General features: G+C 45.8%; 1 protein-coding gene across 2 annotated transcripts in view; it reads right to left on the bottom strand.

Annotated features, from left to right (window-relative positions):
- Positions 1 to 24,916, bottom strand: part of PITX1 (paired like homeodomain 1) — a 51,306-nt gene that overhangs the window by 12,437 nt on the left and 13,953 nt on the right. Inside the window, exon 2 of one of the 2 annotated variants that reach the window (XM_072990133.2) lies at positions 5,627 to 5,776. In XM_072990133.2, the coding sequence (XP_072846234.1) occupies positions 5,627 to 5,771 (145 nt within the window). In that variant the 5' untranslated portion in view covers positions 5,772 to 5,776. Of the gene's footprint in view, positions 1 to 5,626; positions 6,289 to 24,916 lie in introns of those variants that run through there. The other variant, XM_020794470.3, reaches the window with a different exon arrangement.

The raw sequence follows: 24,916 nt of genomic DNA, 5'->3' as shown, positions 1-24,916 counted from the left end.
TTTTCAGCTGCCTATAATTTGTTTTTTGTTTGCTTGTTTTCTGTGTGTATGTTGTTTTTAAGTTAGCTAAAAACAGTGACACACCAGCGGGAAGAAATCCACCTCCCAGCAAAACATTTGCAGTAAGGATGTAGATATTAACTTGAGCTTATGGAAAATGTGTACTGTATATTTACACAAATAATTCCCCACCTCCACCTCAAAACCTAACAGCTACTGGTATGTTTTATGGCTACAACTTCTATCAACTTGTTTTGACCTGTGCATTTATACAAAGGCTGTAGTTCCAGTTTGCTGCCAGGAAGGTGCAAACCTGTATCCCTTTAATGCACTGGGGCTCACTCCGAAAAAGACATGGACAAGGTTATGATTCAAAATGGAGAAACCCTTCAGGGCATGATCCAGCTACTTCAAAATCCTACTAGCTTTGTCCCATTGAAATCGCAATGGATTTCTGCCCCTGAAATCCTATTGGTTTTCTCCTCCTTCATTCTGTCACTGAAATCAATGGGACTTCCTAGATGTAATCCTGTGGACCTTTAAATGTCCTCGAATTAAATGGATTTCTTTTGGAGTTAAAAAAAAAACCCAGATTAAGGTTTTCGTTTATAGAAAAGCACCTTTTTTTTAATTTTGAAGGAATGCAAGATTTTAAAATAGTGGTGGGAAAGATATTTAGGAAGTCTCACTAAAATGTAAGGTCTGAACTGATTTGCATATAATTGCTCTACTGAGACACATATCCAGGACAGCCCATTTGATTATAGCGAACTTTGTAGTATTAAAGCACAAAGAGTAACTCATTTAGAAGTCAAGGATTCCCAGTGCACAGATTTTCAATTTGCAGCCAATCCTTGATGGATTTACTCAAAAGTAAATACCACCAGGTCAAAAAGGATTTACTCTCAAGGGACGGCTTCCTTGGATATTACAGTGTAGGGTGTTTTAAATCCCAGCATATCTGCTTCACTTGGCTATCCAACAGGCACTGGAACCTAGTTTACTGAAATCAAATCGGATATTTGTCCTACCAGGGCAGTCTGACACAAGTCAACTCAGAAGTACCTTTCCAAGAGGTTTCTTAGAATTGCAGCAACCAAACTACTGAACAAAGAGAACTTGCTTCTGATCAGAAAATTTCAGAACTGGGCTATTAATTAATCTGTATGAATAGATATTTTCACTCTAGTTTTATAAAACCAGCCTTTGCACTCAGACTCTAAACAGGTATTCTGAAAATATTCTGAAATTGTGTTAGAAACATGGCTTAATTTATGCTTACATATTTCCAATATACCCTCAGGAGTATTTTTATGCAAAGCCCACAGTTAGGATTGTATACACTCCTCAAGCTCCGTTTCGCAACTACATACTTCACTGCTGTTTTGCAGAGCTTTTTATTATTATTATTATTAATTGCATTTCTCTGGGATAACTAGAATAAAGCAAGTTTGGGTCTCAGCCATAATCGGTTGTAGTGTCTACATGATAAAGAGCGAGAGAGATTTTGGATTCACGAACCTTAAACTATTTTTTATTTACATCTTGATATATAAAACCACTATTAGAAGTCGCGCTTCTATGGATTTTTTTTTAGGATGGCCAGCTTCTTATTTCGGTGTGCGCGGTCAAGCATAAGCAGTAATGTCCTCCTACATGTATGTATGAAACACCAGTATTTCTGCAACGCAAAACCCTCAAACCGTAGGGCACCAGCCCTCCAACAGTGAGCCCAGTGGGTCCCGCAGCTTTCGATGGTGAAGGTTAAAGGACACGCTTAATTTCCTTGTTGCAATGTGCGGCGATTTCAAAACGCTCAGCTTTTGCTGCATCGGGCGTGATGTACAGATAAAGATAAAAGAGGCACCACTTGGGACACTAAGAGCCAGAGAGAGAAAGAGAGGCGTGCTTGTGCGTGCCTACACACAGAGAGCAATGACAAACAAACACGTGTATTCGTTTTAAGAACGCTGGCAGACACGGTTCGGTTCACTTTGATGGGTAGTTAGCCCACTGATCCTAAATCCACTCCTTGCAAGTCAGGTAGTTTCTCTGAAACGTACCAAGATCGCATATTTCCTCTATCGGCTTCTGTAAGGGTATTCTAGGCGTGGAAATCCTAAATAAACCAATTCTAATCCGCCTATCCCTTTTAAGTCACCGATTTTAAGTCTGTCTCTTCTCTCCCCCTCCACCCCTCTTTCACCCCTCTCTCTTTCACAATCTTTTTTCCCCCTTTTCTTTTCTTTTTAAATGTTACTTCTGCCCTCATCTGGGAGCTTTGAAAGTCACCCGGGAGAGTTCAAACGGTTAAATGGAAACCCCAAAGTGGTAAATGGCCTTATTGCTGCTCCGATGGCCACGCTTTCCAGTAAGTGGTTTGAAAAGCAAACAAGGCCTGGAACATACCAGCCTTGTTAAAGTTTCCTTGGTGATATCCAGACACCTTTTCCAGCCCCGGCCATCAGCCTTTCCGCTCCCCGCCTCCCCACTTGCCACGGCCGGGCTCTTGAGAGGTCCCTAAAATTCGCCACTCGCCGGGATTTCGACGGGGGGAAGTTCGGTAAGGAAGGCCTTCCTTGGACGCCTGCTCGGAGGGAGCCAGAACGTGAGAAGGAAGGAAGGAAGGAAGGAAGGAAGCAAGCAAGCAGCGTGACCTTTTCCAGCCTGAAGGAAACCGAAAGCGGAAGCCGCGCGAGGAAGGTAATAATAATAATAATAATAATAATAATAATAATAATAATAATAATAATAATAATAATAATAATAATAATAATAATAATAATAATAATAGTAGTAGTAGTAGTAGTAGTAGTAGTAGTAGTAGTAGTAGTAGTAGTAGTAGTAACTTCCATCCACGGCCTCCTCCATCAAGAGGACGGAGATCTTTGCCTTTGATTTATCCCCCCCCCTTGCTGGTTTCATTAAAAAAATTATAAAGGGGGTGGTGGGTGGGCTGCCTTCTCCACCAGGGCGTCTGATAGAGTTTCAAATCATAACACACATTAGGCTTAATTGGCCTTCGCGCATTTTCCCACTTACAGGACGTGAAAGGTACTTTGTGCCTTGGCGCGGGAGGCCACGGGGCCCTGAGCACCCAGCTTGGGGGCGGGGGTGGTGGTGGAATTTACGAGCCAGGGTTTTTAGGGGTGCGAGCATGGCAAGAGGGAGCAGCCTCCCCCTCCTGGGTTTCCCACGGCTCCCTCACCTCCCCCGGTTCTTCAGCCAAGGCCCTGCCGCTCAGACACACCGCCGGCTGCCTTCAGAGGGGGAGCTTTCTCCTGGCCTGGCAAGCGCCTCGCTTTCCCCGGGAACGGCTGAAGCCCCAGACTGGTTGCTGGTGTTGGAGAACCAGCTAGGATCACTCTGAATCCACAAATGAATTTCCTGAAGAAAATCTAGAGGCAACCAATCCGAATTCCAGACCTATTGGTGGCTTTAAAAAAAATCTGAGGTCTCCTGCTTATGAGGCAGGCAGAGGTTTATGCGAATCCGATATATTGTCAAAATCCTATTACTTAGTTTAATAAATCGCACTAGAGCAGGTTCATTGAAAGAGTGAGGATTTGGCGCGTCCGCTCCTGTGCAGGTTCCACTGATTTCGATGTAAAGCACGCTAGAGTAGGCCTATGTGAATCAATGGAATTTACGGAGGAGGTGATTCACGAGATCCCCATTGATTCAATTAGCCTACTGTAATGCGATTTACTATCACAAGCAATAGGATTTAGGCCACTGTATCAAAAACTGCAGTATTCCCCTGTATTCCTCCCTCTGTTGAATTTATGCAGCATGTATCCGTTATCGATACATTATGTCTCTCTCTCTCTCTCTCTCTCTCTCTCTCTCTCTCTCTCTCTCTCGTGTGTGTGTGTGTGTGTGTGTGTGTGTGTGTGTGTGTGTGTGTGTGTGTGTGTGTGTGTGTGTGTGTGTGTGTGTGTGTGAGAGAGAGAGAGAGAGAGAGAGAGAGAGAGAGAGAGAGAGAGAGAGAGAATTGAGTGGGTATGCATCTATACCGCCGCAATTATTGATGCGCCTGTAAATCAACAACGTGATAGTTTCAGAACTACTAGATCTCCTCAAAGCACAACGCTCGACATGTCTACTTGGAATGAAGTTCGACTCAGCTCAATGGAGCTTACTTCTGGTTAAGCGACTATAAGGCGGCAGTATTAAATTCTGTTTTAATTAAGAGGGTGGAAAGCCCTTTCCTACACTCGAAAAAAAGTTCTGCAGAGCCGTGCCCATACTGACCTGGGAGTAAGGCCCAGAGCACTGGCCTCCGACCTGATACGTTTAGAATGTTTTCTCTTGGTTGCAGTGGGACTCCCTTCCTCATAAGGGTGCTCATAATAGGGCGACAGGCAACCGTACAGTATTAACCACTACCGTGTGTTTTAGGCTGTCTCCGTATTTATCCCTTCTTGGCAGCAAGAATTGTACATTTTCCCGTTCTTGGAAGGAAGGCTGAACTGCCAAGGTACAATTTGTCTTAGAGGTTTTGGTTAATTCGAAAGGGCTGACTGGTCCAATGCTTTTTTTTTTAAAGGAGAGATTCAGGGCAGCATTTCAGGGCAAGGGCCACCGTTGTGTGTTTTTAACTTCCAGGGTCCTCCGAACCCGTTTGGGACGAAGGCCAACTTTTCAACCGAAGATTATCCTCCTCAAATCTCTTTCAGGCTTCAAGAAGCTGCCACGGTAGCATTAAATTTAAAGGCTGCTGCTCGACAACAGGTTTACCTGCTGTACCGAGGGCAGTGGGGCCGTCCTGCCGACTAAGCACACGCCAAATCTATACCTTTCACTCCTTTTATAGATCTCTTCTTGAAAAGGCTTTTTTCCTTTGCTAAGGCACCTTGAATTAAAAGCCATCTTTTGTGCAAGCCTCAGATTTATAGAATAACATAACAACGTCCGAGCAGCTCCCCCCCTCTTCTCGAGTCTGGAGGTTTCATTCTTTCACCTGATCGTCTCTTCCTGAGTTTTAAAGGTTGCTACGCTACAGGTTTTGATCGTTGGCCCTCCACACACACATCCTGGCCTTTAATAGATTCGTTTTTAACATGCTGGTGTTATTCCTCCAGACTGGAAAATAAACTCACCCGAACTGACACAATTCCAGAAAAATTCTCTATAAAACCGCAGCCACAAGGGAAACTCTCAAAGAAATAGCTGGTTGAAATTCTTGGATTTCAGGGTTTTGTCTTGAGGTGGTTTTTTTTTTTTTTTTTGCTCTGTTTTTATTTTTAGTAGAGCTTCTCCGGGGATACCAAGAGGAATTCTCTGTCAGGTAGAGATACGGAGAAGAAAAAAGGGTTTTGCGGCATAATCACAGACCCGTCTACTCAGAAGTAAGTCCCACTACTTTCAATTAGGTTTCACTCTCCAGTAAAAATGTAGAGGGTTGCAACTTCGAATCTCCCCAGTAGTTCTTTTCCATTCAGATGATAATTTATTTCAACAATGTTCACCCCTCAACCTGATCTATAATAATAATAATAATAATAATAATAATAATAATAATAATAATAATAATAATAATAATAATAATAATAATCTGATGACACTTCCTTAGGAGGGAAAGTAGGTTTTATAAATACCAGCGACAACGCACCCTGTATCTTACCTGGTACTTCGGTGTCGGACGACTCGCTGGCCGAATTCTCCAAAGGTTCTCTGGCTTCGGAAGATCGCTGCAAATGGAAGCTGGAAGCCATGTCGTGGGAAGCTTGGGGAGGTCTTAAATTGTCAGGAAGCCGTTCCAAATTCATCCCACCTTTGAAGGAATCCATAGCGAGGGAAAAAAGGAGGAGGAGAAGAAGGAAGGCTGAATGGCCGTTTGCTTCAGATTAGCAGCTGCCTGCCTCTTTGCGTGCGTTTAAAAATAGAGGATGATGCCGATTATTCCATCCAGGTTGCAAGAAAAGGTCTGCTTTTTTATTTTATTCTTATGTCACTTGCTATTGTACTTTTTCTCGTTATTACTACTGTTCGTACAGTATTCAAATCCACTTAGCTCGGCAACGGGCTCGGCTAGCTAGCTGACAGGGGACCGGGCGGCCAAGCCTCCGACCGCTCCGGCTGCATGTGCGGGAAAGTGGCACTATTCCCCCCCCCTTGTAGACCCGGGGGGGGGAGAGAAGGAGAAGAACGGGGGCGGGGGCGAGGGGGGGGGGAAGAGAAAAGCGAACCGCGCGAGGTGGCCGGTGCGGAGCGAGAGCGGTGCAAGTGACCTGCCCTCGATCCAACGCCGCTCAGCCCAAGCGGAGCGAGGCTCCTCCCTTCCACCCCCCCCCCACAAGGCTCACAACCTCTCCGCCCCCCCTCCCTCCCCGAAAGCTCGCTCTCGCTCAGCCTAATGGTGCTGGTGCTGCTGCTCTTGCTGCTGCTGGCGAGCTCCCGGTCGGGGCCAGCGGCGCTTTCTAAGGCTGGGCCGGCAGCGGCAGCTCCGGCAGCCGCAGAGCATTTCTTAAAGGGACCGCGTCGGCTGCTGCTCCCCAGCGGCTTGGCCGGCTCTCTCTTGGCCGGCTGCGCTCGCCCCTTGCTTTAAAGAACCACCGAGACTGTCGGGACGCTGCTCTTCTCCCCAGAGGAGCCTCTCTATCCAATCAGGCGGCCGGCGCTCCCTCCCTCCATCCCTGCCTGCCTCCTGCCAGAATTTATGGCGCACGATCCCAGGCCCCATTCCAATCAAGGGGACCTTCTCCCATTGACATCACCGGGGTGGGAGTGGGTGGGGTGCGGGTGGGGGGTGGTGGAGACTGGACGTGGGGGGGGAGAGAGAGACCGGGGGAGGGGACCCTGAAGTCTTCCGCGGAACCCGGTCCTGCCGAAGTCGGCACTGCTTTCCTCCGGGGGAAACGTTTGCCCCCACTTTACATTCAACGTCCTGAAATCTATGGAAAATCTTTCCTTACTTCCCTCCGCGCCCCCCCTCTCTCCCGCCCCGCCTCTGCTCTTCATGGCCGCTGGAAGGTCTCAAGGCGCATGCTCGAGTTCACTTCTGGGAAGATGAGTTGCTCCTGTCATAAATGTGTCAGTCTTGAAGGCTGGCAAGAGGGCGTGGGTTGTTTTCGCGGCTGCAGAGTAACACGGGCAGACTTTGGGAACTTTTTAAGGTTCGTTTGGCTGCGAATGAAACTGGCTGGGTTCAGTAGTGCTGTGCTAACTGCTACCAAGCCTGCTACTAAGACTTCTGACGGAAAGTTCACCGTATCAGTCATTCAGGCTTCGATTCTAAAAACACTTATTAGGATGGAGAGCTCTATGGAAGACGCGGGTGGGTGTAAACAAGCACAGAATTACCCGGGAGGATTATTATTATTATTATTATTATTATTATTATTATTATTATTATTATTATTATTATTATTATTATTATTATTATTATTATTATTATTATAAAAAGGTATTTCCCCACTATTTCAAAGCTGATTTATGAACCGAAGAGTAAATCCTATGCATGTTTCATCTTGGTCAATATATTAATTGTGTGGGTTGGAATGCAAGCCTAAAGCCGCAATCCAGTATGTATTTTGGAATAACGTTTACTGAAGCGAATGAGGCTCAACCTCGGAATAGACCTATATAGGATGGCCAAGAAAATGACTTTAGAGATTAGGAATGAGCTATCAACCCGGGGTCTTTCTTCTGATTAATTTGGCCTACCTGAAAGGACTTGGCGGCGCTGAAAGGGGTGTAAGGCCCAAGCAAATAAAACAGCCCCGAAAAGAGCGGGCTTGTTCTTGTATGATATGTTTCCCTTTAGCTTTCCTGAAGCTGAGATGTCTTCTTCCCCGCTCTACCCCTCCTCTTTAAAGAAAAGAAGCATACTTCAAACTTTGTTCTGCACCTCCCAGCTCATTTATAAGAATCGGATCAACGTCACTGGACATTGAGGAAAGAGTGCGTTAAACTTTCCTGAAGCAATAAGCAAGAAACTCCAACATCCGCCCCCCCCCCCAATTGATTGGAACAATTTTTCAAGGAAGAAGTAAACATTTTAAACCCGGCACACTCACACACGCGCGCCCGCACTCACACAGAGATCTCACACCGGGTCTGTCCTGTATTGATTTTACGACGGCGTGGAAACGGTGACTCTTGGAAAGCTCTGGGGTTGTTACACAGCCTACCTAAAATATATCACTGGAGAAACTTGTCCAGTATCTTTGCATTTGACGTGGAGAAAAAAACCGCAGGAGAATAATTTGCTCTCACCTGACTAAAGGGCCCAAGGTTTTCGCTGCCTGTTCCTGGAAACTTGGGGCGGGTAACACAAAATCGGAGGCCCGAGCACACTTTCACCTTACACTTCTTTCTATGGGACTGATTCAGAATCTACTCCTTTGTTTCCGCAAGTCCGGGAAGGGGGAGTTTTCCAATGGCCGGGGGGGGGAGGAATCCTCTGTGTGTGTGTGTGTGTGTGTGTGTGTGTCTGTGTCTGTGTCTGTGTGTGTTTAAATAAAGATGCATTCCTTAAGCGACGCTTCCCAACACCTGTCTGGATAGGATGCAGCAATTTTGAATGTAGGGGATCCTAATGGGAGATGCCTGCGTTCTCTTTCAAAGTACAGTACAGGTATATACATATTGAGGGCCATTTTCCGCACTCGCTTCCGTTGACCTATGCGTTTCCCGACGGTGTCGCAAAAGACAATCAGAAAAGGTACAAATGATCAATAAGTATCTATCTCCCCAGTTTGGTCATATTGACAGGTGACGCTTCCTCTATCACCATCTTTAACCGCGGTGATTCTGAGTAAGATACACGGCATTTTCAAGCAAACGGCCTGTCTGACTGCTGCTTTAGGTAGATTTCACACCGGACCCTAGACTGACAAAGCTCTGGAAACCTCTGAAATGGGAGATTTGGCCCCTGGATTTCCCAGGAATTTGGATAGCATCCGAGATGTACTTAAAGCAAAACAGTCCGGTTCTTCAGGTTAAGTGGGCGGCGGATTCGGATTGCCATAGCCGGCAAGCGGGGTATTTGCGGGGCAACTTCAGAAGGATTCCTGGGTAAACCGGTTGTGGATTAAAAGTGTGAAGGAATTCCGTTGGCTTTGTCTAGTTTCAAGCTTGTCATCCGGCTTGTTTAACGCTCCTGCTTTTGATTTCTCCAGGTTTTGGGAACAAATCTAACTTTTCTTGACGCTGGGAAATTCGTGGCGTGTTAGGAGTTATTCAAAGATCGCCCTGGCGTCCGGCCTTTCAGAGATCATCAGCCCCAGAAGCTGGTCGCCTGCTGTTAGGGAAATCTTTCAAACCGGGGAGAAGATTTTCTCTTTTTTTTCTATGCCTTGAAAAATCTTCATTAAAATTTGCTCGCTTCAGGATGGGTCTCAATCCTAAAGAGGTTTTGGTCTCATACTAAGAACGCATCAACTCTGCCTTCTGACGCACGTTTTCTTTTGAAACACTCCTTCCGTTTAATTCCTTAGAGCCTGTTTGGCAGATGAGTTGTGGTTTAGTCGTTACTCAACTGTACTATCATAACACAATACATACTATTACGAGGGGCTTCGGCGGATGGCCATAAAGCAGCAGGCGACTCTCATAGCATCTAGTATTTATAGCTCCGTCTCTTGACTGTATAAATAACTCCTAGCCGTGACCCGTATTAAATTCCACATTCATTCTGGAAAGACACATTTCAGTCTGCCACCTCCTCGGACAAACCTGGGATGCAAATATGGGTACCTGCATATATTGGTGGGTCTTTAGGTCAAAGAGTGTTCCACATCAGTTCTTGCAATGTGCTCCCCATTCCACATCGCTCGGTTCTATTTATTTTACATAACAACAATCTCATTTGGCATTGCTCTTCCGTCCAAAGTGTCTGTTGCGGATGACACCGATATGCAGCTGGAAAGACTAGAGTTTTGATTTGGTGAGTCCCCCCCCCCCCCAAAAAAGAAAATCAGGTTTAGAGGAGCCACATTTTCTTTCTTTGTCTTCCCCCCTTCCACATGGGATATCCTACCCTCACTAGCCCCTGCGCACCCTTCAAAGGCAGACGTGCTTTAGACTTGGTGGGCGGCAGACAGGAGAAGCGAGTTCCCAATGAAATCAGACAGCTTAAGTTCTGGCTCACTTGTCTTTACGTTTTCAGTGGGATGTTAGTTTGACTAACTTCACAATGCCATCTTAAACATGTCTGTATTGGGTTGGGGTTGATGGGAGTTGTAATTCAACACATCTGGAAGGCAGCAGATTGGGCAAGGCTGGTTTCATTCCAACCCTCCGTTATCTGGCTAGGCTATTTATCCTTCACTCTACCAGGATCGAGGCACCGGAATGGACCATCCCCTACTTCAGGAGAGCGTTCGGGACTCCAGTGCAAAGTCAAAACCATTCGCATGACCTAAGGAGCACTGCGCTACCTTGGAAACCATTTCCACCAAAAGCAACACATCTGATTTTTATTCCAAAGAGCGTGTCACATCCAAGATGTTGCAATTTGGCTTAAGGTGGATGTTTAAAAAGCCTCTGGTAAGCAGATGTTTCGATTTGAAGAGTGAAAGTTCGTTTCGGACCATCATTCCCGGTGTGCCACCCTCCTGGCGGTTCCTGGGAGCTGAAGTCAGAATTTTTTAACTTTTCCAGGCGCTGCCCCTGTATCCCAAGGCGTCTACGCCCACTGAACTGAGGTCAGGAACCCATTTTGCTTCCCCATTTCTAAAGAGCCGCCTGGGTTCTGTCTACACCCAGGATGGGGGAATCCCTGGGTCTTTTCCCTTGATGCTCCTGGAATCCACTTCTCATCTCTTTCTCGGTCGCTGTATTGGCAAGGGCTGATGGGGTTTGCGGCCCAAGAACCTCTGGAGGGCTGAAGTGTCCCTGACCTTGATCTAAACTCATAGAATAGTGGCAGCACTGGAACATAGATCTATAAAAAGAAAAAGTGGAACGAGAAGGAGGAGGAGGAAGAGGAGGAGGAGGACGACAAGAAGCAGGAAAAGTACCCTCTTGTCCGAGACCCCAGATACTCCCAGAGAATCAGAACAGCTTCTCTCATTTGAACCCGGGGCAGTGTCACCTTTAAGCTCCCTCTTCCGGAGGCAGTACCAGGCATGGCTTTTTCCAAAGCGCGGGAGTGGGGGAGGGAAGCCCCCCAGAATCCGGTTTCGGTTTGGCAAAGTCCTTAAGACTCCGATACTTTGCTCTCTTTCGGCTGACCCTTTCTCTCCCTCTCTCCCTTCCTCCCTCCCTCCCATCATTCTCTCAATTTCTTTATTGCCTCCTTTCCCACTTCTCTTCCCCCCCCAATAAATGTGTGTGGAATGTGGATCGGAGAAAGGCCAGTGAGACTTTTCTTGCAGGGCTCCAGAGCAAACTACTTGAAGGAAAACGCCCCGCTGGAAAGGCGACCTCACCCCCGTGTTAAAGTGGCTTTTGAAGGGGTAGCTCGCTCCTAGCCGTCAACCTATAGCCTCCCCGCTCACCCCCCCCCGCCAAATGTTCGCTGGGAAGCAAAGGAGCGTTTATTTCCTGCTCAGAACTGACTCCTCAGTCACCGTGCTTAGGATCTTGGTCCCGATCTGGCGTCCCTGCCTCTCAGCTGGTTTAGGCTCGGATCCTAAACATACAGCTTGCAAATACTATTTAAATCGCAGGGCATCCTTCCAGGGTCCTCCAGAAATAGGCGTCGTTAGCCAAGGGAACCCGGGCGGCGCTCCCCACACTCATCCCTGCCGCCGCCCGCCCGGAGGCGAGAGCGTGAGTGACCTGCTGCTCCAGGAGGAGCTCGGGTTGACTCCAGTGTCAGAGTCGGTTCAAGTATTCAATATATCTGAGCGGGGTTTGTCACGAGAGTGGTAGTGGGACCAGGAGGTCCCCTGGTCGGGCTGGGCAGAGTGTGGACAAAAGCCAAGGCATCTCTCTTTCAAACCATTGCTGCGCCTTAAGGTCAACAGGATCCGGCAATTTAAAGCCAGCGCCTTTGGACTGTTTGAACCAGTTTGTAACTTGAGTTGCAACTAATTTTGAAGTCTGGTTTCTTCTCCTTTGGCTCGTGCGACACGAGAACTCTGCCTTAACAGGGCAAAAATGTCCCCACTGATTCGCTAAACAAACGCCAAACTCGTTCCCCCACTCCCGCCCCATTGCCGGCGTCCTCGTCGTCGTCATCAGACGCTCCGGGTTTCTGTAAACAAAGACTGGCCAGCACTAGGGATTTTCTCCTCTTCCTCTGTATCTTTCCCTTTCTTCTCTCCCCGCCCCGCTCAGTCCCACCGAACCCACGACCTCTGGACTTTAACACGACAAAATATTTGTCTGCGCTGATTTCAGAGACAAAGAAGCCCGTTTGTCCTGAAAATGGAAAACGATTTGCTACCAGCGGAATTTTCCAAAAAGAAAAATCGGGGGGGGGGGGAGGGAGAAAGAGAGAGAGAGGGAGAGAGAATGAACGAAGATAACAGCTCACACCTCAATAAGCCAGTTTCAGTTAAGAAAACTCTCCAAAATCAACATCCCACCTGCTCCTTTCCATGCGCCACCTGACGCTTTCAGTTACCCTCTGTGGATCTGAGGCAATGGACTATAGTATAGGAAAGTTCATGCCATAATAAACCATTTCATCTCAAAGATATCTCTGGACTTCTCAAAATCCCTTGATTTTTAACATTTGGCCTTTCTGGGTACTGATTGCAACGTCCTTTATTAATTTCATGAAATTAATAGAGGACCATTAGTTCCAGAGGACTATCTTTTATCCAGAACATCCCAGTTTCTCCCAAGACGTTGGACCAACCAGACCCCACTGGTGCCCCCAAGATATTTCAAGGTGAAAGGCCAGAGCTCCATCTAGTAGAAGAGAATGGAGGACTCCCAAACACTACAACTCTGGTTTAGCCCATTTTGAATCACAGAATCATAGAAATGTAGAGCTGGAAGGCAAACCAAGGGTCGTCCAACTTGAAGGAAGACGGGCAATGATCAGACTAACAAGTTCCAAAATTTCACCTAGCTGCACCACTGATTAAATCTGCACCAACCAGGAGCTCCCACAGAACTGCAAGTCAGCAGAAAACCCAAAGTAGAAATACCTTCTCACTCAAGAAGCCAGAAACTACATAGAACTTAATGGGTTTTGGAAGCAGGCCAGCAGGTATCATAAAAACATTCATTTTCATTCACAGTGTTGTGTCCCAAAACAACAAGAAACTGGCCTTCTGACTGGGATTGGAACATTATGAGCTGGCGGCTGAAGTTCCCATAGAAATTCCTGTTTCCAAAAAGCCCCAGAGAGATGTGGCACCCCAAAGAGGAATTTGTTCCTTCAGCTCCTGTGTTTGCATTTGCCAAAAAAGAGAGAGAGGAGGAATCCAAGCATTGGTCTGGGAGTAATCCCCATTGAAGTCAATGAGGTAGATTAATGAGCAGACATGAATAAGCTTGCGCTCCTAATCTGTTCCAGGATGGAAATGAAACACTGGATAAAACCACATGGCTTTTAAATTTTTTATCCTCTTTTATTATATTGAATGTAAAACTTATTCTGTTTTTAAAGGCAGAACAAACAAAGGAATAAAATTTTAAGACATTAGGGGTGAAATTCAAAGGGAAACCAGAGTTTCATATCTGAACTTCCATGGCTATAATAGAAAAGTCCAGCAAAAACCTGGAGCAACCTGCATTTCACTCCTCTCTCTCTTTCCTCTGAATGTAGGTCATGAGATAAATCCTCTCCCCTCCTCTCTCAATTCCAAAAGTCACCACAAGAGGTAACTGTGGTGTCCATTAGCAGACATCAGTCTGGAATCCTTCCTGCTCTTGGGGGGTGGTGGGGGCGGCAACCCAAGCTAGCTTGCTCCCTGATGGAAGGACTCAGCAGCTACCAGAGTCCAGGTGCACAGCACCCCAAACCAACTTCATTATTGTGATGCTTGGGACAGACAATCCCACAAGCAGCTCCCCTCCCCCATCCCTGTCAGTAAAGAAACAAAAGCAACAACAACAGGTAGAATGGCTGACAATTTAGTGCTTTTTAAGCTTCCTAAACTTCCCTAAACAAATGGACCTTTGGCTCTGAAACAAAGCAGAGTCCTAGCAGGTTGACACCTGGAAGAGGGCCTACAAGGTAAAGGAGGGATGAGCACATAGGAAATAAGACTCTTCCCCGAAACCCTGGAGATTTTTGCTACCAGTCTGCCTTAACAATATTGGGCTTGGTGAACACATGGTCGGACTCAGTATCAGGCAGCTTCCTATGTTCCTGTGACTCACAAAATATGCTGCTTAAGGCAGGTGCCTCACTCTGCTTCATGGTAGAGCTGGCTTTCTCCCCCAGATTGTGAATCTAGATGGAAAAAAAGAGAGAGAAAGTTTCTCAGTGCTCCTGTGGGATGTGTGTGTAAAAATCTGTTATGAGTAGAAGTGTGCAGTGTATGACTTTGGACTACAACTCCCAGAGTTCCTCAGGCAGCATTCTTTCTGGAGAATTCTGGAAGTCATAGCACAAAACCACAAGTCACTACACTTCTAGAAGCAGATGGAAGGAATTACCTCAGTCCCAGTCTTACAGATATTGTCTAGGATGGATGACAATGCCCCCGAAACCAGTTTCAGGGGAAGCCCTGCTGGTCTGTTTCAGCAAAAGGAACTGCTGCTGATGGTGGCACCAGTTGTGACAGAATGTTGCCCACCCCCTCCAGTCCATATAAAAGCTCATGTGTTAATGTGTAAAATTACTCCCCCCCCCAAAAAAAAAACCACCCTTGTCCACGGAGGACCAGCATATTGAACTCTGGCTTGTATTTCTCTGTGACCCAATTTTTTATCCCAAATAGAGCAGACCCACAGAATCTATGGAACTTAAGCATCAACTTACCAAGTTCTCTTTGAACAAAATGCCTGCACGTGTAAATGTAACGCATGAAATAAACCAGTGTGGTGACTGGCTAAGATCTCGTCTGAATTGGGATTCGGAGCTAGCCCCTCAAACCTCATTTTACTCCCCGTGATGGACCTAAAATGGCTGCCTGTTCGAACTCTGGGAGGTGCGATGGAGCCTTCCCTAAGAGAATAATAGTTAAACAAGATGTAGCACATGCACTTCGGGGCTATATGGAGGCTGTCGGTGACAGGCACTTTGGAGGTTATTAATTCATAAATTCGCCATAATTTAAAATCAACTTGAGTGCACAAAGCAACAGCTTAGATAAAATAGCAAGGCACGTGTGGACCAGTCCTTCCGACGACCTTCCTCAAGCCTGCCGTTTCCAGATGTACAGATGGCTTTTCGCCCTTGAGTGACAGGAGTCCGAGAAAGCGGTACAAACAACAGAGTCGATTAGCAATTCTGGATCTAATCGGACTCTCTTCCTCCCACTCCGTAATCATGAATTCTTCCAGCATTTATAAAAGTGTCCTGTCCCAGAAAGGTCGCTTCTTTCCCCGGGCAAGCCCTCTCTGAACCACCTTGACCTGTCAGATTGGAAGGCACCCTCCGGTACAATGAATTAACTACTTGGGAGAGATGCAGTTGGAAAAGAGGATGACTAAAGCGCCATTTTTATGTCACCTATTGTACCGCCTTTAAGATCGCAGTCTGATGCCCAACAACCATAAGGATCAGAGCCATGCCTTTCTAGGGTTGCACCTTTTCACCCTCAAATACAGTGCATAGCAACGGCTTCGGAATTACAGTAGCTCAAAGGCAGAGGGACCAAGTGGTTTGATTCGGTGTAAGGCAGCGTTCTAGGTTTCTTACAGTCATCAGAAGGTTTGACTTCCCAAGGCACATCCTTGGAGGTGAAATGTTGGGGGGGGGGAGGAGATGTGCCACACATAGACACGTGTCCATGGAATCTAAGGGAGTGACTTCCCAGTTAATGAGTTTCTGATTGTGCCATGCACCAAACAGTGTATTTTCTTAATTTGGTTGAGAATCACATTGGACAGGTTTACTCAGACTTAATGTCCCGTTTGGTTCATTGATACTTTTCCTTAGGTAACTGGGAATGGGGATTGCAGCCCCAACCATCGTTTAAAATGAGTATGTTGCAATGATGATGACGATGTCGATGATTATGACAGGGACAACACTACAGTATTCTCTCTTTTCCTGTTTCGTCGAAAATAAAACTAAGAAATGTATCCCTGTCCAGCTCCTGTTCAACAATCAGCAACATATTCTGCATAGACGATAGGAGTTCCTGCTTCTATACCTGGGGGAAAAGAAGACAGCCTGCAGTGGTTGTACAGAAGGGGGAATCTGGGCCGCTGTGGAAGATAAGGAAACCTTTACAAGACCAAACAATCTCTTCTTCCTAACTATTGTGAGGGAATAGCATCTAAGACCGTCATTAAACTGTGCAATCATAGTAAAGCAGTAAGCAAGCCTTTGAGATCAGCAAAGTTCTTTATTGGGATGGATATTAAGCAATGCAGGAACAGACAGGGAAGAGAGAAAATAATGTTTGGCATACCCCCCCCCCCAAAAGATCCAGGTCTCATTTTGTATTGCCAGTGGCTCTAAACTTGGGCAGTCTTATCACATCTTAAATCACATTTTCACCCATGCATGATATTCAGCCTGAGGAAAACTGATGCTAACCTCAATAACTTGTATTTTCAAGGTTCTGGGGGACTCCAGAGGTAGAGTGTATACAGCCAAGTCCATATTTGCCATTTCCAGCCAACAGGTTCTTAAGTCATATTGTGAACCCGATCTGATTCTCTTTGAAGGGATCTGAGTGGAGGGCAGACAGGACTGAATTGGTTTTATTTAATATGCCCTTTTGCATCGTTTCTCTTTGGGTTAAACTTCCTCTCCCCCCCCCCCTTTGTATCAGGTGCACCAAGATACAATTAATGAACAGAACAGGTTATTTTTGCCCAAAAATGGGCAAAGTGAAGTGATTTGGGGCAGCTAGTACTAAGTCTTCCTCAATACACATTGAAGGTCATTGAGTACACTGACACAGGTGAACAGCTGTTTTCCTACACACACAAAAGAATGTGTTGGATCACAGCCCCATTTTGTTAGCTTCGCTTTGATGTTGCCAACTCCACTCCAAGCCTAAGTGACTTCCAAATAATGCCGTTCTCTGTTTGGTTGGAGGAGGGGGAAATTCAGACCCCCCTGGTGTTCCATTCATTTTAGGCCAAAACAGTGAGTTGCAAGTTTTACAACTACTAAAAGACATTAGGGAAAAAACCACTGTGGACATAGGTTTTTGTATATTTGTTCTATACGTAGTCCCATACTTTGGGACACTAAATTTGGGGAAATGTGGAATAGAAATCAAATCAAATCAATCCATAGTTCCTCTAATCAAAGGACATGTTCTACTGCTATAACTATTTCAGTGCAAGGATACATGAACCCTATCTTTTATTGAATCTAGCCACTACAAGTACCCCCCTTCCATATGCCTATAACAATTTCTGTCTCTTGAGACCACCTTCTTTTAATGATGTAAATTGCCTGGGGTCCTCTTTAAGGAGAAAGGTGGGGTAAAAATATTTTAAAGAAACAAAGAAACAAGCACTGACAGAGTTCCGACTCCAGTCCTCTGAAGATGCCTGCCACAGAGACTGGCAAAACTTTAGGAAGAACAGCGTTCAGAACATGGCCAAAGAGCCAGAAAAACCCAGGACAACCATCAATCAAACAAGCCTTTGTTCCTTGTTCTTTTGATAAGCCCTGTCAGTCAAAAGTGGGGGTTTATCCCTCCCCTAAGATTAGAGCTGAAGCTGGTTTCTAGATTACAAACATAAATCAGTTTCAAATGTGTTGCTTGCTTGACAGGTTCTCAAGAGATCCTGAGCTTGTTGGTTTTGCTGTGAGAATGGTGTCCATGAAAATGATGAAGAGTTTCCCAAGTTCCCACTGCCTAGGAATCCTGGAGGGTGGAGGTGGAATTCCCATGTTGGACTACAACTGTCTTAATCTCAAGCCAGCAATGCTTGTAGCCATGGCTGGGGGATTGGCGAGACATGAACTCCAGCACATCTAGAGAGTCCCAGGGAGGGAAAGCCTGCTTTAGGGCTTCAAAAACCTTGTACAATACTATTATTATTACTCAAAGACATCAGGCACAGTAAAAATTATAAAAACATTAACTAGTATTATATAACAGATACAAATTTTAACCAAAAAAAACTAAGTATCTGTTAAATATCAGCACAGTATGTATGCTGTTCCTAAGATTGCCATTTTTTGTAGCGCTGATGGTATGATTTCTGAGATTGGCAACTGCTTATAGTACTGTGTGAAATGTCTTGATATTGTTCCCAAAGCTCCAATGACTACGGGGACCACTGAAGTGTGTTTCTTCCAGAGGTGGGATGTTTCAGTTGCTAGGTCTCTGTACTTTGTTAGTTTTTCCAATTCTTTATTTTCAACTCTGGCATCCCCTGGAATTGCAACGTCAATGATCCATATATTTCTTCGTTCTATTACTACTATGTCTGATGTGTTATGTTCAAGGTGTCTATCAGTTTGGATCTGGACATCCTACAAGATCTTGACTTCCTCATTTTCTGACACCTTCTCTACCTGATGTTTTCATGGGGTTTTGGAGGCTGGCAAGTTATTATTATTTTTGCAAAATGACCAGTGCACTAATTTTGCCACTCTATCATGTCTGATTTTGTAAATCTGTTTTTGCAATGATGGTTGTTGTGGGTTTTTCGGACTCTGTGGCTGGCATCCTCAGCGGACAGGAGTCAGAACTCTTTCTGTGCTCTGTTCAATGATCCATACATTTCTTCATTCTATTACTACTATGTCTGGTGTGTTATGTTCAAGGTGTCTATTATCAGAGCACAGACAGCGTTCTGACTCCTGTCCTCTGAAGATGCCGGTCTGGCGAAATGTTAGGAAGAACAACCTTCAGAACATGACCAAAGAGCTCGAAAAACCCACAACAACCATCAGATCCTGGCCGTGAAAGCCTTCGAGAATACATGTTTTGGCAATCTTTGCCATTCTGTCAATATCTTCTTCTCCTTCTCCTTCTCCTTCTCCTTCTCCTTCTCCTTCTCCTTCTCCTTCTCCTCCTCCTTCTTCTTCTCCTCCTCCTCCTCCTCCTCCTCCTCCTCCTCCTCCTCCTTCTTCTTCTTCTGCTGCTGCTGCTGCTGCTGCAGCAAATCAGTAAATGACCACAATGGTGTACAGTGATCAATTAAATGGACTAAAACAGCTAAATTATGGAAAAGAAACTGCAGATTCCCAAGCCCTGGCCATGAAAAGATTGTACTACTGGAGGCAGGTAAATGGCAGGTAAAGCAGAAAGCATTACAGAGTTGTGGGAGGGCAGCACAGAAGGGCTCTTTCTTTTTGAAAATATATAACATAGCACAGGAAAAGAAGGTGTGCTGAGAAGGGCCTCTATAGAAGACACAGACCACCTGGTCTGGGTGGCTTATTGAGTTTGGAAGACCTGGAGGAGATGCAGCATTTGGGGCCTGTTGCTGCTAATATCAGAATCTACAAATGCTATGGAGAGTGCTGAGCAATAGGGCAGGGCTAAGGCAAGGACGGCTGATGTGCACAGGGGCCTAGATCGGGTGGACCTTGGGTTGTGGACTCCCTTGGCCAAGTTGACCATCTTGTTGGGGAGCCATGAATCTCGTAATGTGGAAGCCAACAGCGCTGGAAGGTTGATCATCTTGGCAAAATCAGTTCTTTTATCTATCCAGGGTATCCTTTTTCTTGTTGCAAAAACCCTAACCTCAGAGGAGAGCAATACTTTCACAAGCTAAGAGTCGATTCTTTAAGAACATGGCCAGTAAGATCCAATGAGAATAAAGCATTCAATAGAAGTTAGATAGCAGATTTTTACTACTTCTGCCTTTACTGTGAATCTGCAGTGGGACTAACCGCTCATGTACCTTACTCTGCTAAACGTTTTTGGAGATTAAGTACAAAATACTGTAGGGTCCTATAGCCTTTCACAGAAGTATATGTCGAGAATGGAGGGAAAAATTATAAGTAAAATGTGCTTCCAGAACTCTTAATAATATTAATGAAAACGACTCTTAATCAGGCAATGATGACATAAAATTTGTTTGATGAAGTGAACTTGTCTACGAATGCTTGCACTAGAAACATATAGAAGGAGTCTTCAAAGTGCCACCACAGTTTTGTCTTTTTTACAGTGGGGTCTCGACTTAAGAACGACCCGACTTGCGAACAACTCGAGTTACAAACCTGCCCTATAGGGAAAGTAAGGACTCGACATGCGAACTTCCCTCGAGTTACAAACAGGGAAAAAAGTCCCCCCTCCCTCCCCTTAGAGGCTTCTGGAGGGGGGAAAAGGGTCAGAAACTTAAAAATAAATACTGTACTGTTAAATAAAGTCACTTACCAGGCCTTGGTAGCCCCCAAACCACAGGAAAAAGAGCACGAAAGAGCTAAAAGCCGACACCCAGAAACAGCCTGGCAGCCATTTTTTGGTTCCCCCCCCCCTCCTCTCCCCGCCTAACAGCTGATCAGCTGGCTCTGAGCAGGCTTCCGGAGGCTTGCTCAGCACCTAAAAAGCCTGCCTGAGTGCCTTTGTGCTGAAAAAATCAGCACAACATGCTTTAAAACATTATTTAAAATTGGCTTCGTTTTTTTAAAAAAAGAGTTCTAAAGTGCTGCCTTTAGTGTTCCCTGCCTTCCCTGAACATAAGGGGAAAAAAGAAAGAAAATATCCCCCTCTAGTGGCAGAAGGCAGAATAGCAGCTTCCCATTAGTTTCTATGGACAGAAAAGAGCAGATACGGATTAAATGGTTTTCAATGCATTCCTATGGGAAATGCAGATTCGACTTAAGAACTTTTCGACTTGAGGACCACCTTCCAATACGGATGAAGTTCTTAAGTCGAGACCCCACTGTACTCTTTATTTTTATTTTTTTTCTACTCATAGAAAATTTGGGCAGAGCCAAATAGTTGACAAATTGGGTTGACTATCTGAATTGAATCATTTCCTTTCCTTTTCTTTTACTTTATTGCATTTTTTTTTTGTATTTGCTGTTGGAAATATCATAATAATCTGCCTGGGAGAAATTTGTTGCTATGATAAAAGGTTTTTCCATGAGATGGAACTGCAGTGAAAATTTTCTCTTCTCCAGCTCCTAGTTATAGATACCAGTTTGGGATGTGATCGATTTTAAGACAAAACCAAGATTTATTTTCCTATTTTGCTGGTGTAAAAGTCCATTCCGCCTTGTCACGGGTCTCGTTTCATGAGCAACGGGAACACATTTGACTCTCTCTCTCTCTCTTTCCAACCGTATGCCTTCATCAGCTGTTTTAGAATATCATTCTTAAGATGAAGCGTTGTGGCGAACTGGAAATTTCACTTCATTCGCAACTTTTTAAAAAAGTGCTCCAATAATGGTACCGGCTAGTTTCGACCTCCTGGAAACTGCCGCTGAGATTTCCCAAGATACCTTGGGAAACTGTAGTCCTGGAAAGGGGGCTAAGCGCTTCTTTCATCAGCAGAACTAGGGTCCCCGCAGTGAATTACAGGAAGTTCTGGCTTTTAGGAAAGGAATACAAGACTTCTGGAGCCAAAGTTGGGTAGAGCCCCCCCCTTTTAATTCTAATTGAGATTGGGTTCTACACCTCCCAAGGCATTTCTGTGAATTGCTGCCGGATTCATCCAGGGGGCCCCCCGTTTTCATTGGAGGTGTCCGGGATTGCGCGGTGAATCCGGCCCAGGGGGAGTGGCGGCGCTGACGAGTTGCTCAGGCGGCCTTCTCCTGGAGGACGGCGCCCACGTGAGAAAAGCCCGCGGCCTGAAACGAATCTCCCCTCCCTCGGCTTCTCGCGGAAAAGACGCCGTGGCTCAAGAGCCGAGACTTCTTCTCTCGAGTCCCTCAACCGGAAGTAAAAGGGGGGAATCCGGAGATTTATTCATCTGGTTTACGTCCCGCCCTTCGTCGCAGAAGCGAGGCGAAATCCTAGGTGGCCGATCCTAACCTAGGCTCATTGACTTTAACAGGCGGCACATCGCGTCCCTGCAACTTGGACCCGTAGTTTCCTCCCTAGGAAAAAGAATGGCTTGTAGTCGTTTTACCCAGCGTGTTTCTCGCTCCCCAGCCCCGTCTCTTCCTCCGCCCCAAGTCTTTGCCCGGAACCCCAGGGAGGGGAAGGGTCTGCGGGCACCGGGGCTCCTCGAAAGGAACCTCCCGATCCCGCGGATGCTTTTCCTCCCCTGATGCGAAGAGCGAAGCCCAGAAACGGGCCTGGCCAGGTCGCCGGCGGGAATCGCATCAGGAGGGTCCCCTCCAGCGGGGCCCTGGCGCTCGGCTTTCCTGCCTGGCGCCGTTCAAATTGATCCGTGTCAGCAGCTGATCATCTTTTCCGAACACGCGCGGGGGGGGGGCTTCCGGAGGCGGCGAGAGCACCCCACCCCACCCCACCCCAGCAGCTGCCGCAGGAGCGCCCGCCGCAGCTGGTGGTGCCAACGGCGGGACTCCCTTCTCGCCGCCGTCCTCCTCCACCTCCGCCTCCTGCTGCTGTCAAACGTTACGCAGCCTTTTCCATGGCAGAAGTAGGAGAAAGCGAGGGCGTGAAAGCAAGCCGCCGCTTTCAATGAAATCTCCCAACGGGGCCGCGGGTTTGTGGCTTGGAGAAGTTTTCCAAACCAAACAACAAAATCAGCCGCCGTGGGTTGGTGAGCGGCTTCAGCCGAGGGCAAAACGACCGAGCCAGCCTGCGCTTGTCAACACGGCCCCGTTTCCTTTCTCCTCCGGGCCAGCGAAGAGCGTCGAGGCATCTGGCTCGACTCTGGCCACTTGAGCCTCCCGTCGCTGCCATAGTCTGGGGGGAGCAATCGGCTGGCCTGCCTTACAGGGCTGGGGGTAGAACACGGGGGCGCGCAACCTTTACCGCCGGTTACCCCAAACACTTCATGCTTGGGCTTTCATCGGGATCTGCTTCCAGCTAAACCCGTTCCACATTCTGCATTGCTAATCCTATTTATTCGGAAGGAAACTACATTGATTTCGTTGCGATTTTTCTTCAAAGCGAGCATGACTAAGATTACAGGTTTTTAGTCCGGTTGAAACAGTGTGTACAGTAGGAGGTCACGACTCCGTGGTCCAATTTATTTACTTATTTGATAGAGTAATACTCTCCCACTCTTCGTTTGTGTGTGACACGCTCTCTTTCTCTGTGTGTTTTCATGCTATTTTATTTATATGAGAAATTATTTCATTGGGGTAGTAAGCTTGGCATATGTTGTAAAATCAAATAAACCGATCACTGAGAATGTTCCTATTCTTCTAATAAAAGGGTGGAGAAACAGTTTTGCTAGTAAGCAAGATCTAGTTTGCTGCTGGGTCAAATGAGGTCAGATAATTTGGAACCGTGCCTGATCACGCAGATTCGATGCTTTAATTAGATGTGGCGGTTCTATGCAATACAGTATATAGATTTAGGATGTTGGGAAAGGAGTGGTTAGGGATTATTCCACCTGTCTAGGTGCTGCTGCTTTCCTGACCTGCACCAGCACCTAATCCACCTTCCTAACATTTTACAACATTGAACCAACATTTTACCTGTGGGGCATAAATCTCAAATTTCCCTCTATTTAATTTTATATGTGGATCCACCTGTAACCAGTGTAACCATCCACCTGCCCTCTAAGTGGGTGTTCATTCCCCTCTTATATTGATTCTTCCTTGTTTAGATGCTCTTTCTGCCTTGCTTGTGTATCATTAAGAAGTTACATATGGAGTCTTGATGTCACCAGTCTTTTAAAGAACAGGTGTGATGTCAATGGCTAGACTCAATCCACCATCTCATGGAAACCCGCAACCTTAGTTGCTTTTATTCTATGGTGTCAACAAAACAGTAAATGCTCAGGAAGCCTCCATTATCCACTTTGAATTTTACATAAATGCTTATAACTAAGATGTGTGAGCTGGGAATATTTTATTCTCTTCTAGTTGGTTTATTATTATAGATATAGTCACAAACTGATTATAAAATAAATGCTAAAATTTAGGTGGGAGACGCACCAGGACCTACATTTACTGGAGAAAGTCTGAAGGGGCTTTGGGAATTTGGACTGTTGAGCAGAAGAAGAAAGGCTAGGGTGGGCCAAAACAAGGGAGAAAAGCCTCTGGAGGGAAGAGTAGGAAAATGGCATCACATAAATGGGTTCCGTTCCTTTTGGTGGCGTGGTCTGAGAAATGTGCTTGTGCATCAGGCAGGGCTGATTAGCTAAAATGAAATTAAATTGCAGCAGTATTCCCTAGAAGAGTACTAATGGGGGTGGAGCAGGAAGGCAAGAGGGAAAAGGGGTAGGTATAAGGTTGAGCTTCACTCTCCCTCTTCAGTGCCCCAGTCTTGTGTACAGGCTGTGGGAATTTACTAATGCACAGCCAGCTTGGGGCCACAGGCTATGACACAGAGGGAAATGGCAGCAGAGAAGACTTCAATTACAATGCTATCCAGGCTTGCGTCAGAGTAAGTCATTGTGGGACTTACACTTGAGGAATTCAAGCAGGGGCTTGGATCTTAAGAAACAACTTCTTGGAAACAAAAGCAAGTTTTCTCTCCAAGTTTTGAACTGCAGGAATTGGTATTGCTTGTGCATGAATCAATTGATTAATTATTGTCAAATTCTCTCCCTTGGGGTTAGGCACAGGTTTGGAGAACTGCGTACAACTCCACAAACAATTGTACGTATGTTGATCCACAAACAGCTAAGCAAGAGCACTTGGGTCCTGCAGTCAATTTTGTTTCACTCAAATTGGCCAAAAGCTATTGAAAACTCCATTTCAACTGGAATGTGGGTCACTCAGAGGAATACAAAGGTCAACACTGTTCTGTTCTAGCTTCTCCTAAACATTGAGGTTTGTTGTGTTCAAGGATTTCCAATAACTTTCTTACTGAAGACCTAAACTACTTTGGATTGATTAACTATTTACATTTCATATCTAATACTTCATAACTGATCC

Source organism: Pogona vitticeps, chromosome 2 (genome assembly GCF_051106095.1).
Source record: "Pogona vitticeps strain Pit_001003342236 chromosome 2, PviZW2.1, whole genome shotgun sequence".
Classification (NCBI taxonomy): Eukaryota; Metazoa; Chordata; class Lepidosauria; order Squamata; family Agamidae; genus Pogona; species Pogona vitticeps.
Note: the sequence above shows the minus strand (reverse complement) of the source record. Positions and strands in the feature narration are given on the sequence as shown.